The 14,525-nt window shown below is 42.6% G+C and overlaps 1 protein-coding gene across 1 annotated transcript in view; it reads left to right on the top strand.

Moving 5' to 3' along the window:
* The window catches only part of MYO1H (myosin IH), a 209,884-nt gene that overhangs the window by 159,617 nt on the left and 35,742 nt on the right, over window positions 1-14,525 (top strand). The window contains exons 25-26 of the mRNA XM_069759473.1: window positions 2,059-2,152; window positions 3,486-3,541. Coding sequence (XP_069615574.1) covers window positions 2,059-2,152; window positions 3,486-3,541 — 150 coding nt within the window. The remainder of the gene's footprint in view (window positions 1-2,058; window positions 2,153-3,485; window positions 3,542-14,525) is intronic.

Here is a 14,525-nt window from a genome sequence, read left to right as displayed (position 1 = left end):
TTTGTCAAGTGTGACCAACCTGTCAATCAGTTTTCCAAGCGATGCTACAGATCGCTTGGAAAACGCTAGCATTCTGCAAGCTAATTATGCTTGCAAAACGCTAGTTTTCTGCGGGAATATGCATGCGATTTCCACATGCGATATACCTGCGGCAGGAGGCGCAGAATTGCCCCGGAAATTTCCGCGACAATTCTGAAACGTGTGCACTTAGCCTTAATCTTACAGCCTAATTCCCTGAAATAGTTTTGAAGGACTTTCCCCCTGCCTTTAACTTTGAGATTGGTGCTGAAGAGCACTTTGACTGCCAAGTCCTCACCAGACTCTCCCAGTAATCTGTCAACACGTTCAGCGATGTTCCAAAGTCAAGAGCCAGGAAGAGAGACTTTCCAGCCCCCAAAGATTGGGTACCAATTGATTTCAATGTGCTTTGGGTTCAGGTTCAAGGTCGGGTTCAGTTCTGGTACACAAACCAAACTTTCGAATACAGTTTAGTTTCATACCAGTACCAGAACTTCCATGGGTCCGCTGATCTCTAGCAGGGATGTTACCAATTACTGTAGAGGAAATCAAGACCTTTCTGTGGGGAGATTAAACCTTGTTTATATAGCCATTACTTATTTTAGATCTGAAAAATGTATGTTGCACTTACATTAGCAGCAGGACTCCCCGATAATGTTTGTTCCTAACCAGATCAATAATTGGTCTGCAGCTACATTGAACACTGAAGGCTTTAGCGTTTAACGAAGCTGCAGACCAATTATTGGAAGGTTCTGTGACTTAACATTGAGCAGTTTTACTTGTAATTGTGTGTAGGTTTGTGCTTAGCAGTTTTGTATTGAGACATTCCATGGGCAAAACCTGCCCTCTAGTGGTGGAGGGGTTACATCACTGCAGTTGATCTTGAAATCTTTCTGCTATTTCTTGCCATTCATTTTTGTATCTTTAGTGTGTTTTAAAGCCATTCACATTTTTTGGACACTCTGTTCACATCTGAAATGTGCAGGGTCCTCTCTCCTCCTGTACCAGCCGTGACTTGTATTGTTTAGGATTATTGTACTTGTCTTTTATTATGTATACCCCTTTCACATGTAAAGCGCCATGGAATAAATGGCGTTATAATAATAATAAATAATAATAATGTGCTGACAGACCCAAAGATGGATGGACACATGGTGCATCTGGAAAAAAACCACCGATTGAGAGAGCGCAGTCAGACGAACATATAAATTGGACCACAATGTACGGACTGGCTGTCTGCTGTTCCAACCCTGACCGAGCTCTCCACCCTCCAGCCTATGGCAGTTTTAATTGCAACAGGATCCTACCTACCCAGAAATTCAGTCTTTAGCTTTAGAGAGGTGTTCACTTTAGATATGTTCCTAGCAAGCTGGAGATCACCTTGTCGTTGGCTGCTGGGCATGCGTGAATTGGCCAAACTATGTGCCAAGTATCTCCATTTTTTTCTTATTATCTAGAGCAGTAATGCTTTTCATATTTCATATATTCCATATTTACATGCTGTAGCACTACAGAATGCTACTTTATTTGTTTGTTATTTATAGAGATGGCCACTCCTAGTTCGCACCTGTACACACCAGTTTTCTGATTTGGAAGTGCCAGTCACTTTTTTGTTATTTGGCTCTTCCAACCCTAGAGTGACAGCTCTATATATTTCTATGCAGCTGTCACTCTCGGGTCAGGAGAGCCGAGGCCAGTCCGAGCATTGCGGTCTTATTTCAGTCCGATTTATATTGCCGTCTGACTGCACCCATAATGGGGTCCATTACGCTCCACAGGTGTCATTAATATTGACAAGAAACTCCATCCTCCATGCCGCGCTTTTATTTCTCAACAACAGAGACAAAGAACTTGGTGTCAGAATTTTTTTTTTTAGTTGCCCATGGAGTCAACACACCGAGGCTTTTTGCAACCCTTGAAAAAAGATCCGGGTTTCAGATATTTGCCCTGTTTTTATGTCTTTACAATTTTCAATATGTTAATAACAGTAATTTCTTTTTTATCTGGCCACAGGAACTGATTCATTTTCTATGTCTGCAGATGCGGCAAAAAGTTGTGGCCAGTGATCTTTTTCAAGGGAAGAAGGAAGGCTACGAGCAAAGTGTTAGTGAGCCATTTGAAGAATCTCGGTTAAGTAAGTGACAAAGTACATAAACTACTGTGTGTGTCATTGATATATTTTCCTAATGGCAGGTTTTATTAACCTTTTTCCGACATCGGGCGTATATCTATGTTGATGTCGGACTCCCTCCCTTTGATGTGGGCTCCGGCGCCTAGCCCACATCTTTCCCGGCACATGTCAGCTGTTTTGAACAGCTGACATGTGCCCGGAACAGCCGTGGGTGGAATCGCGATCCACCCGTGGCTATTAAACCCATTAAATGCCGCTGTCAAAGGCTGACAGCGGCATTTAACAAGCGCTTGCGGCAATCGTGCCGTAAATCAGCCCACTGGTAACCCCGTCATGTGATCATGGGTCACCGGGGGTTGGCATGACAACCAGAGGTCTCCAGCAGACCTCTTATGGTTGGCACTGCCGGCTTGCTGTGAGCGCCGCCCAGTGGTCGGTGCTCATAGCAAGTGAGTAATTCAGCTACATGTAGGCGAAAAAATATAAAAGTTCAAATCACTCTCCTTTCGCCCCATTCAAAATAAAACAATTAAAAAAATCAAATACACACATATTTGGTATCACCACATTCAGAATTGCCCGCTCTATCAATAAAAAAATGCATTAACCTGATCGCTAAACAGCATAGAAAAAAAAAAAGCAAGAATTACGTTTTTTTGGTCGCCGCGACATTGCATTAAAATGCAATAACGGGCGATGAAAAGATCAGATCTGCACCAAAATGGTATAATTAAAAACATCCGCTCAGCATGCAAAAAATAAGCCCTCACTCAACCTGAGATCATAAAAAATGTAAATGCTTTGGGTATCGGAAAATGGCACAATTTTTTTTTAAACAAAGTTTGGAATTTTTTTTTCACCACTTAGATAAAAAATAACCTAGACATGTTTGGTGTCTATAAACTCATAATGGCCTGGAGACTCATATTGACAGGTCACTTGTAGCACTTAGTGAACCTAGTAAAAAAGCCAAACAAAAAACATGTGGGGGTTTGCACTTTTTTTTCCCGTTTTCTAGTACACGACATGGTAAAACCAATGGTGTCGTTCTAAAGTACAAGTCGTCCCGCAAAAAACAAGCATATTAACATATTAACGGAAAAGTAAAAACGTTATGGCTCTGGGAAGAAGGGGGGCGAAAAACGAAAGGGCTAAAACAAAAATACCTTCCGGGGTTACAGAGCATATATAGTGTAGAGGCCACAAAGGCATCCGCACTGTGGCCCATGAATGTGGGACACAATCAGATTATTGGGGATTTCACTAAGTACATACTAATACCACTAAGAACTTAATGCCATCATGCTGAATGTTGTATTTATGTTTTATGTTGTAGCTGATCAAGATATCAGTCCAAAAGTCCATCAGCTCATGTTGTTTGACAAGATGAAGGTAAGTTGTTCAAGTACACTAACTATCACATTTTTAATTCAATATTTTATGTAATATTTGCATCAACAAAGGCGTAGCTAAAGGTTCAGCATCGGCGAAACACATCTGAGTGGGCCCCTAACCAGGTATCTGCAGTACGTATACAATTACAGTCACACACCTAAGCAGATTGCCATCATGTTAATGAAAATAAATATACAAAGACCAACACAGTTAGACAATATGTAATTTTCATGATTAATTTCAATATTGAAAAAAGACAAGGTTAATATACGTGAAAAAAAGAATATTTAAGAAAGTGAGGTTTTGTCTTTCTTAGGCCGGGGTCACACTTACTGTATGGAAAATTGGTCAAATTCCCTGCAGAGAGTCGCACAAATATTCTCCGTATGGCCATCCGTGTGTAATGCGTTTGCAATGCGATGATGCGATTTCCTCGCATCTATGTATCTATGAGGAAAATGTGTGCTTACTTCTCACAAGCTACACTGATGGTCCGTGTGGTGTCCGATTTTTTTCTCGCACCCATAGACTTGCATTGGCGAGACTTTAAAAAAATCTGTCTTCAGATACATTATTTCTTGGCATTTTAATTTCTGTGTTGTGTTCAGTGCTGGTCGGGTTTCAGTCTTCCTTATCTTGGCCGTGTCTCTGAGCACTGAACACCTTGTATTTCTGGGTACTCCAGGCAGGCTGCAGTTTTGGAATATGGCAGCACTGGAGGAAAATGGGATCTTTGTCAGTTAATGTATATCCTTTTTTCTCAACACATTTTTTTGCTACAAAACTTTTGATGGTTCTGTGATCATGCCACAATATCTTACCAATTTCAAGAAGGCTACATCTGTAATTCTTGTAACACTTTTTAACTTTTCAAAGTCAGTTAAATCTCTTTAGGCCCATTTTGCCTGAGAAAAACAAACTGCCTGATAATTCTGCACAACTTGATAAAGGGTGGTGATATTATGCTGCACCCTCCCTCATTACACAAGTACTCATTACCTTATCTGCTTCATCCAATAAGCTTTCAAGGTTATACAGCTTGGAGTTGAAAAATTTGCATATAAATTATAATACAGTCAAAATACTCACTTACCTGGTGGTGCAATTTGTTAAGTCTGTATTTCACATGTCCCGGGCCGAGTATTTGCTTTTAGTGGGACATGTGAAATACAGACTTAACTTAATTAACTTAGAATTTATATGCAGAAGAGAAAATCTCTGTCTCAGTGCAACTGTTGTGAAAAAGGCCGGTTTGGCTGAAACGCGTGGACACAGGTTGCTCTTATTTCTTGAACTTTAATAAAAGAAATCTTGTTTGCATTCAAAAGAAGTGTGCAATTGATATTTATTCTACACTAGCTGAAGAGCCCGGCGTTGCCTGGGCATAGTACCTAACTGTGGTTATAACAAATTATACACAGCCTCATACTGCAGCAGCACCTCACTTCTCTCATTTTCCCCCTCACATCTGTAATTTTCCCTCTCACATCTCTCATTTTCCCCTCACACTTCTCATTTTAACCTCACACCTGTAATTTTCTGATCACTCCACTATTTTCCCTTCAGGCCGGCCTCACACTCAGCGTATAAAAATACAGTCCGTAATTTACGGCCGTAATACGCAGAAAAGTCCCCAAAATAATGGTCCCTATCTCATCCGTAGGCAGGGTGTGTCAGCGTATTTTGTGCATGGCATCCTCCGTATGTAATCTGTATGGCATCCGTACTGCGAGATCTGGAAGATGCGCCTATTCTGGCACTTGGCCACTCTCTTCCCATTCCCGTGTAGCTGTGGGATATGGGTTAATGAAGGGTTAATGTCACCTTGCTTCATTACCCCATATCCCACCGCTACACGGGAATGGGAAGAGAGTGGCCAAGTGCCAGAATAGGCGCATCTTCCAGATGTGCCTTTTCTGGGGTGGCTGGGGCAGATGTTTTTAGCCAGGGGGGGCCAATAACTATGGACCCTCTCCAGGCTATTAATATCTGCCCTCAGTCACTGGCTTTAGCATCCTGGCGGAGAAAATTGCGCGGGAGCCCACGCTAATTTTTTCCACGATTTAACCCTTTAGATTAATAGCTAGAGCGCCCAAATTTTGCACATGTAAACCATAAAACAAGGAATCATGAAGCATACACGACCGAGAGCAATATAATGTGGCTCTCCCAAACACAATGTCCAGATACACTGGTTCACCAGGACAACTCCAACGATCATGTACTACAGCAAGAAAACGGAGTATAAAAATCCCAAAAATCATAGTAGAAAAAATAATTTTATTAACACAAAAATACATAACAAAAACGTATGACCAATTAAAATTATGCACCAAAACAGGTGGTAAATAGAGAAAAAACTCTAGGTATACTGGTGTACATGGGGAACGCTACATGTATCCGGGGGTAAGTATGCTGCTAGCGATGCGGCTATTTTACAATCATATCATAGTGAGGTAATTCCTGCAAAAGTCTCTAGATGTCAGAGATAATATCTCATGAGGAACATGCCGGATAAATCAATAAATGAATAATAGCCTATGCGTGCTTACCCATGGTATAACCGGACGGTTCACCCACTATGCACCAGGAGCCCCTTGACGCACGTTTCGCCGCCAAGCTTTTTCAAAAGGGGTTAACAATCAGCTGTTCAGATACCTTTAAATAGTCCGGAGACCGGAACTGTCCCTGGAATCCGGCGCCTGCGCACTTGAGCCCAGGCTCCACAGCACCTGTGGCCGTCACCGTCATGCGCGCATTAAGGCGGAAGTCCGCCGCGTGACGTCATCTGACATGCGCACATGACGGATATAGATAACCACAGGAGGAGTGGAGAGGTCTGGGTCCACAATGCGCCTGCGCTCCCAAAGCGGCCATTACATTGAAGACTACAGGTGCGGCCATATTGTAAGAGACACATATACTAAAATACTGCCTCGGTGGGAATGACTAATACTAGAGACGCATCGTCCATCCCCAACCACAGCGGTGAGCTGCAAAAACGTTCATGGAGCCGCATTAATAAAAAATACAGCCATAGACAAAAAATACATTGTGGCACATACAGTGAATGTGAAACCATATGTGAACATATGTAAAAAAAAGTAAAAACAAAAAGGTGTATGTGAAAACTACCATAAATATAAATATAAATAATTACTACATATGCGGCATTACAAAACAAAAAAGGAAGAAAAACTTCCTAATATACAAGTGGTCACTACTATGAATACAGTAACATTTATAAGAAAATATTGCACGAAGAGTGTATCCTCAAAGATTCATCCCAGTGATTCCAAAGAGGAAGGTGATTCTAGAGCAGCAGGGAAAAAACGATCTCAAACAGGTCAGGCCGACCAGCATACATAAACTAAATAAAGAAAAGGAAAAAGAACAATAAGCAAAAAACATATAAAAAAATACATAAAAATAAACAGTAGGCGACCCCACAAAGTAAATCGGGAGAGGATGAGGACTCAGACCCATAAGACATAAGTATCAGTTGCATGGGGCGCACCGAAAGAATGACAAGCACCAAAGAGTTGGCACCATCGAAAAATCGGCGCACACCTCAACAAGAAAAGCACCATCCACAAAAACGGAGCAAGGCTAAGGATAATACCTATAAAAACGGAGCAAAACTGATAGATTCGTTTAGGCCCTTCGGGGCCATGGTATCAAGGGTGACAATCCACCTACACTCTCGTTGTGCCAGTAGTTGGCTCAGATTGCCACCCCTGATGCCACCATGTACTGTATCAATGCCCCTAATTTTCAGGCCACTGGGATCGGAGCCATGACATTTCCTGAAATGCCTTGGTATGGTTTTTAGCAGTGACACATCCAAGGCATCTTTACCAGCTAGGATGTCGCGCACGTGTTCGCGTGTCCTTATTTTGAGTTCCCTAGATGTGAGACCGACATAAATGAGGGAGCAGGGACAAGTGGCGTAATAAACCACATGAGTGGTATTGCACGAAATATATTCTCGAATTTTGTATTCCATGCTCCCATCAGAGGTTTTGAAGGTCCCACATCTAAGTATATTAGGACACGCGACACACGAACCGCATGGAAAACATCCAACACGAGGGCAGCCGGTGGTGAAAAAAGGTTTTTGTGCTGCCACATAGTGACTTCGCACTAGATTGTCCCTAAGATTCCTCCCTCTGCGTTGTGTCACTCGTGGGGTTTGTGGTAACTGAGTCGCAAGAGTGTTGTCAGTCTGTAAAATCAACCAGTGCCTTGCCAAAATTTCCCGCATCCGATCCCAGTGGCAATTAGAAGTAGATATAAATCTAATTTCAGATTTGCCCGTAGATCTTTTCTGCTTGGACTGTGTCAAAAGGTTCTCCCTCACTGTGGCTCTAGCCCGTCTATACCCTGCCTTAATACACCTACGGCTATATCCTCTAGCCCTGAATCGGTCAGCAAGGGCCAAGGACTGCCCCTCAAAGCGAGCATCGGTAGAGCAAACCCGCCTCCCCCTCAAGAATTGGCCAACTGGGATGGCTTTAATGACAGAATAGTTGTGTGCCGAGGAGGCGTGTAACAATGAGTTCACAGATGTCTCTTTACGGTATAAATCCGTTTCAATGGAACCATCCTCCGCGACACACAACGTAATGTCAAGGAAATTAATTTTCTTCTGATGCCAAAGATAAGTGAACTTCAAATTAAAAGAATTGTCATTCAGATCCCGCCTAAAGGTGGATAGGCTGGCTTCGTCACCATTCCAAACAATCAATACATCATTAATGTACCGAAACCAGCCCACCACTGGGTCCGCGGCATGTGCTCCGTCCCCCTGGAAGATGGATCTCTCTCAGTATCCCAAAAACAAATTTGCATAGGCCGGAGCACATGCCGCGCCCATCGCGGTACCCTGTAACTGTAAAAAAAAAACCTGTAAACCCTATCTTTGAAAACAAAATAATTGTGGGTCAAAACAAATTGAATCAAATCCAAAATAAACGCAGAAAAATGGCCATCCCAGTTGGCCGTCTCAAGGAAGAAGCGGGCCGCCCTAAGACCATCCTCATGCCTAATCGAGGTATATAACGATTCAATATCGATGGTCACCAATAACATGCCCGCTTCGAGGGACAGGCCATTGACCCGAGTCAACACGTCAGTAGTGTCTCTGACATAGGAGGGGAGGGTTTCAACCAATGGTTTAAGATAAAAATCAATAAATTTGCAAACACCATCACTCAACCCTCCTATGCCAGAGACAACAGGATGACCGGGGGATTGACAATGTCCTTATGTACCTTTGGTAAAAGGTAAAAAGTCGGGGTTTTAGGAAATTTGGGCAACAGTCCATCCAGGACCTTTCTGGGAACAATACCAGACTCGTCAGCATTAGATAAAATTAATTCCAACTCTCTGGAGAAGGTCTGTGTCGGGTTTTGTGATAGAATCTGATAGGTAGTTTTGTTTCTGAGCTGACGAAAAGCCTCTTTCTCATATTTGTCAGTTGGCCAGATCACCACATTCCCCCCCTTGTCCGCAGGTTTAATAACAACAGACTCTAATGCTTGTAACTCCCTCAGGGCCCTCCACTGCGGACCTGTAAGGTTATCATTACGTCTATATCTCGGGATTTTCCTTAAGTCCTCCGTGACAAGTCTACAGAAGATTTCTACTTGTGAACATAGGGACAAGGGGGGGAAGGTGAGAGATCTGGACCCAACAGGAGTGGGAAATTTACCTACATCATCAGAACATTGTTCCCTCAGTAGATCTTCCAATGCTTCAAGAGCCTCACGTTCCACATCACTGGAGAGGTTTGAGTCTGCATTCCTCTGACAATGTAATTTCTTTAAAATGAGTTTACGGCAAAATAGATGTGTGTCCTTCACAGCTGTGAAAAAATCAAAACCAGCACATGGAACAAAATTTAGACCCAATCTCAATACTTGTAGCTGTATTTCAGACATACTATGTGAGGAAAGATTTATTACCTCAAGATTCGTATTTTTGGCTTTACGATCATAGACTGGGGCAGATGTAGGTTTCCTTTTGTTGTTGTATCTCTCCTTAGCTAGTCTTCCTGGCTGCTGTTTTCTCTTTCTTACACCACCCGCTGCCCCAGACACCTCAGAGGCTGCGCTTGATTCATCCACAGATGTCAGTGATGAAACTGAGCCTGACCTTACGTGAGAGGGAGGCGGACGAGCCTTTTTAATGGCCCTCCATCGGTACACTTTATTCTCCTTATAATCCACGCTGTCTCTCTGTAGCTTCTTCGTTTTCACAGCCCCTATCTCCTGCTCCCACTTGGAGAAATCTTTCTCCAAATCTCCATTGAGTTTTTCAAGTGCCTCTGTTGTCAATTCATCTTTGATGGTCACCTGGATATTATCTATCTCTTTCTCAATGTCACCCAGTCTCGCTTCATCAAATTTCATCAATAGTTCCATAAAACCACGGGAACACTTAGTGGCCAGATCCTCCCAGTCCCTTTTAAACACCTCATCGCCTACCGGAAACGACGGGAAGATCTGGATCAGTAGACCCCTCGGAATCAAGCTGCGAGTCAAGTACTGTCCCAGAAAGGCCCTGTTCCACCATAGCTTGGTCCGTTTATGTAGCAGGGTTCTGAGTCTCTCAATCCTCTCCCTCGAGTCGCCACCGCTTATAGTTAAAATACCACCAGAGTCCTCCTTAAAAACCTCCTCTAATCGAGATAGCCAAGTTTGATCTCGGGTGCGATAGTCCATTTGCCTCAGACCAGATGCTGTGAACAACACAGACACATTACCATAAAACAAGGAATCATGAAGCATACACGTAGTATATGGCCGAGAGCAATATAATGTGGCTCTCCCAAACACAATGTCCAGATACACTGGTTCACCAGGACAACTCCAACGATCATGTACTACAGCAAGAAAATGGAGTATAAAAATCCCAAAAATCATAGTAGAAAAAATAATTTTATTAACACAAAAATACATAACAAAAACGTATGACCAATTAAAATTATGCACCAAAACAGGTGGTAAATAGAGAGAAAACTCTAGGTATACTGGTGTACATGGGGAACGCTACATGTATCCAGGGGTAAGTATGCTGCTAGCGATGCGGCTATTTTACAATCATATCATAGTGAGGCAATTCCTGCAAAAGTCCCTAGATGTCAGAGATAATATCTCATGAGGAACATGCTGGATAAATCAATAAATGAATAATAGCCTATGCGTGCTTACCCATGGTATAACCGGACAGCTCACCCACTATGCACCAGGAGCCCCTCTCTATTTACCACCTGTTTTGGTGCATAATTTTAATTGGTCATACGTTTTTGTTTAATAAAATGTATGTATTTTTGTGTTAATAAAATTATTTTTTCTACTATGATTTTTGGGATTTGTATGTAAACCATGTCTCATATCATGTCGGGTTTGGAAAGGAGATAGCAAAAGCCGCCAATTGAATTACCGGCTTTTAAGCTATCTAGCACTGTATGAAATATTAATATATATACATATATGTGTCTCACTGACACATATATACCCCTATACTATGTGTAGACATTTATTTTAGCTATTCTATTGTAACCTGTCAGTGTGATTTTACTGTACACCGCAGTGAATTCCTGGCTTTTCTATAGAACACCGCTGCGTATTTCTCACAAGTCACACTGCTGGTCCGTGTGTAATCCGTATTTTTCTGGCCCCCATAGACTTTCATTGGCGTATTTTTTGTGCAATACGGTGACAAACGCAGCATGCTACGATTTTCTGCGGCCGTAGAACACCGTATAATACGGATCAGTAAAATACGGCTGATAGGAGCTGGGGCATAGAGAAGCATTGTACCGTATGCAATCCGTATTTTCAGCACCTCTCTTACGTCCGTAAAACACGCTAGTGTGAGGCTGGCCTCACTCCTCTCATTCTCCACTCACACTTCTTCACTTTCACCTCACACCTCTCATTTTCATCTCACACCTCTCATTTTCCCCTCACTCCACTATTTTCCCCTCACTCCTCTCATTTTCCCCTCACTCCTCTCATTTTCCCCTCACTCCTCTCATTTTCCCCTCACTCCTCTCATTTTCCCCTCACTCCTCTCATTTTCCCCTCACTCCTCTCATTTTCCCCTCACTCCTCTCATTTTCCCCTCCCCTCATTTTCCCCTCACTCCTCACTTCCCCTCACACCTGCACAGCAAGTTCCTGTTATGAGCACAGCGGTGTAATCCATGAGGCTCCTACCTTTACCTTGACATCATGCCTCACAGGAGCAACTCCATTTTAGACACAACGGAGCTAGATGTGGCCTGTGTCTGTCGCGCACTGATACTCTGAAGGCGGCTGCCCTGATTGTAGCTCGCAGCGGCTGGAACATTGCAGCCGGTGAGTTTTGCAGGGTGGCTTTCGAGGTGAATGTCTCTACCCTTGTGCGCTAACAACGTGGGCCGCGTTTGACTGGGCTTTGCGTGTGGAGTGAGTGTGGCTATGCGGAGTGGGTGGGCTATGTGGAGTGGGCGGGGCTTGATACACACACGCATACATACACTCAGCTATATATATATATATATATATATATATATATATATATATATATATATATATACACACAAGCTTTGTTATACTGAGAAAGTCCTTTAACCAATCAGACCTCAGATTAATTAACTGTAGTAAAATAGAAGCTGAGCTGTGATTGGTTGCTGTTGGCAGCCTGATAAATTCCCAGCCAACAGGAAGCCCTCCCCCCGGCAGTATATATTAGCTCACACATACACATAATAGACAGGTCAAGTGACTAACAGCTGCCGTATTTCCTATATGGTACATTTGTTGCTCTTGTAGTTTGTCTGCTTATTAATCAGATTTTTTTTATTTTTGAAGGATAATACCAGACTTGTGTGTGTTTTAGGGTGAGTTTCATGTGTCAAGTTGTGTGTGTTGAGTTGCGTGTGGTGACATGCAAGTAGCGACTTTTGTGAGATGAGTTTTGTGTGGCGACATGCGTGTAGCAACTTTTTGTGTGTCGAGTTGTATGTGACAGGTTAGTGTAGCAAGTTGTGTGCAAGTTTTGCGCATGGCGAGTTTTATGTGTGGTGCGTTTTGACTATGTGCAAGTTTTGTGTGAGGCAACTTTTGCATGTGTTGCAACTTTTGTGCATGTGGCAAGTTTTCTGCGTGTGCAAGTGTGGAGAGTTTTCCATGAGGTGAGTTTTGCACGTGTGGCGAGTTTTGCATGAGGTGAGTTTTGCCCGTGAGCCTAGTTTTGCATGTGGTGAGTTTTGCATGTGGTGAATTTTGCGCGTGGCGAGTTTTGAGTGGCGACTTTTGTGTTTCGACTTTTATGTGGCGAGGTTGGTGTTTGTGTGGTGAAATGTGTGCTGAGGGTGGTATACGTGATCAAGCACGTGGTAGTGTGTGGCGCATTTTGTGTGTGTGTTCATATCCCCGTGTGTGGTGAGTATCCCATGTCGGGGCCCCACCTTAGCAACTGTACTTTTTCCTAATTATCTAGATAGGGGCAAAATTGTTTCGTGAATTGGAACGCGCGGGGTTAAAATTTCGCCTCACAACATAGCCTATGACGCTCTTGGGGTCCAGACGTGTGACTGCTCAAAATTTTGTGGCTGTAGCTGGGATGGTGCAGATGCCAATCCCGGACATACACATATACATACATACACACACACATTCAGCTTTATATATTAGATAGTATATGAGGGCTCTCACCAATCCCCTCAATTGGCACCTCTGTTAGTGAAATACCTCAATGTGCACGCCAATATCTATTTTTGTTAGTTATACATGGTGATTTACAGGCGATGTTAATTCTGATGGAGTCTTTTACATCTGGCCTAGACTTTCATTAGAATGTCTTCCAGCCATGACTAATCTGTAATATTTACAACAAAGACATATTTGATTTCTCATATTTTCCAGCACCTATTCCCAATCTGTGAAAGCTCCTCATTTTAAGGCTGGGGTCACATGAGTGTATACAAAAACAATTGGTGCTATTTTCATCCTTAAAGTGGGATGACTTTTTTTTCACTTGTCATCCGTGTGCTGTCTGTATACAATCTTTTTTTTTTTACTACATGGTTATTAATAATTTACAGGATCATTTACAGTTCCCCATCTTACAGAACTGTAATGTATCTGTAAAAATCAGATGCCATACGGATGGTCCATATGGCATCCAATTTTTATTTCTCGCACTGCACTCGCCCAAGTTATGCGCTAAAGTCTTATGCTAAGCCTTCAATATTTCTTCCTATTATTGGACCTCCCGTGTAGCATAAATAGTGCTCCTCTTAGTTCCCCACATAATAATGCCCATCACAGTGCCCCTTACAAAGTAAAATACCTCATTTGTATCCTCTATGTTATAAAATTTCCCCCCTCCAAGAAAATATTAATAGCCTGTGTAAGTGCTCTAGAAAACCGTGCCCATATTTTGCACCTAGAAAGTAATAATGCCCCGTGTGCCTCATTTCACTATTACAAAACTCTGGGTGCCCTTATAACAATAATGCGTCTTATGTGCCCACTTAACATTTAATAAGGTCTCCCAAGTCCCTCCATGTGGAGTTATAATGTTCAGTAAATCCCCACAGGCATAGTGATAATGTCCCCTAAGTCTCCTCAAGTAAAACTTCTCTATATACCGCATGATGCCACCACAGCTCCCTTAACACAGTGTGATGCCCCCACAGCTCCCCTATACAGAGTATGATTAGTCCAACAGCACCTCTATACAGATTATGATGGACCCACAACTACAGTGTACACAGTATAATGGGCCCAAAGCTCTCCTATACATAGTATGATGGCCCCCAATGTTCACTTATACCAATTATGATGTCAACATAGCTATTCTATACATGTCCCCACAGCTCCCCTATACACTGTATAATGCCCCCTACTCTGTATGGTGGACTCAACTTTAATCCTCGCAAGGTATAATACCCTCAAAGCACCCTATGCACAGTATAATACTCCAAT

This window comes from Ranitomeya imitator, chromosome 1 (assembly GCF_032444005.1).
Source record: "Ranitomeya imitator isolate aRanImi1 chromosome 1, aRanImi1.pri, whole genome shotgun sequence".
NCBI lineage: Eukaryota > Metazoa > Chordata > Amphibia > Anura > Dendrobatidae > Ranitomeya > Ranitomeya imitator.
This window is presented reverse-complemented; position numbering and strand designations above follow the sequence as displayed.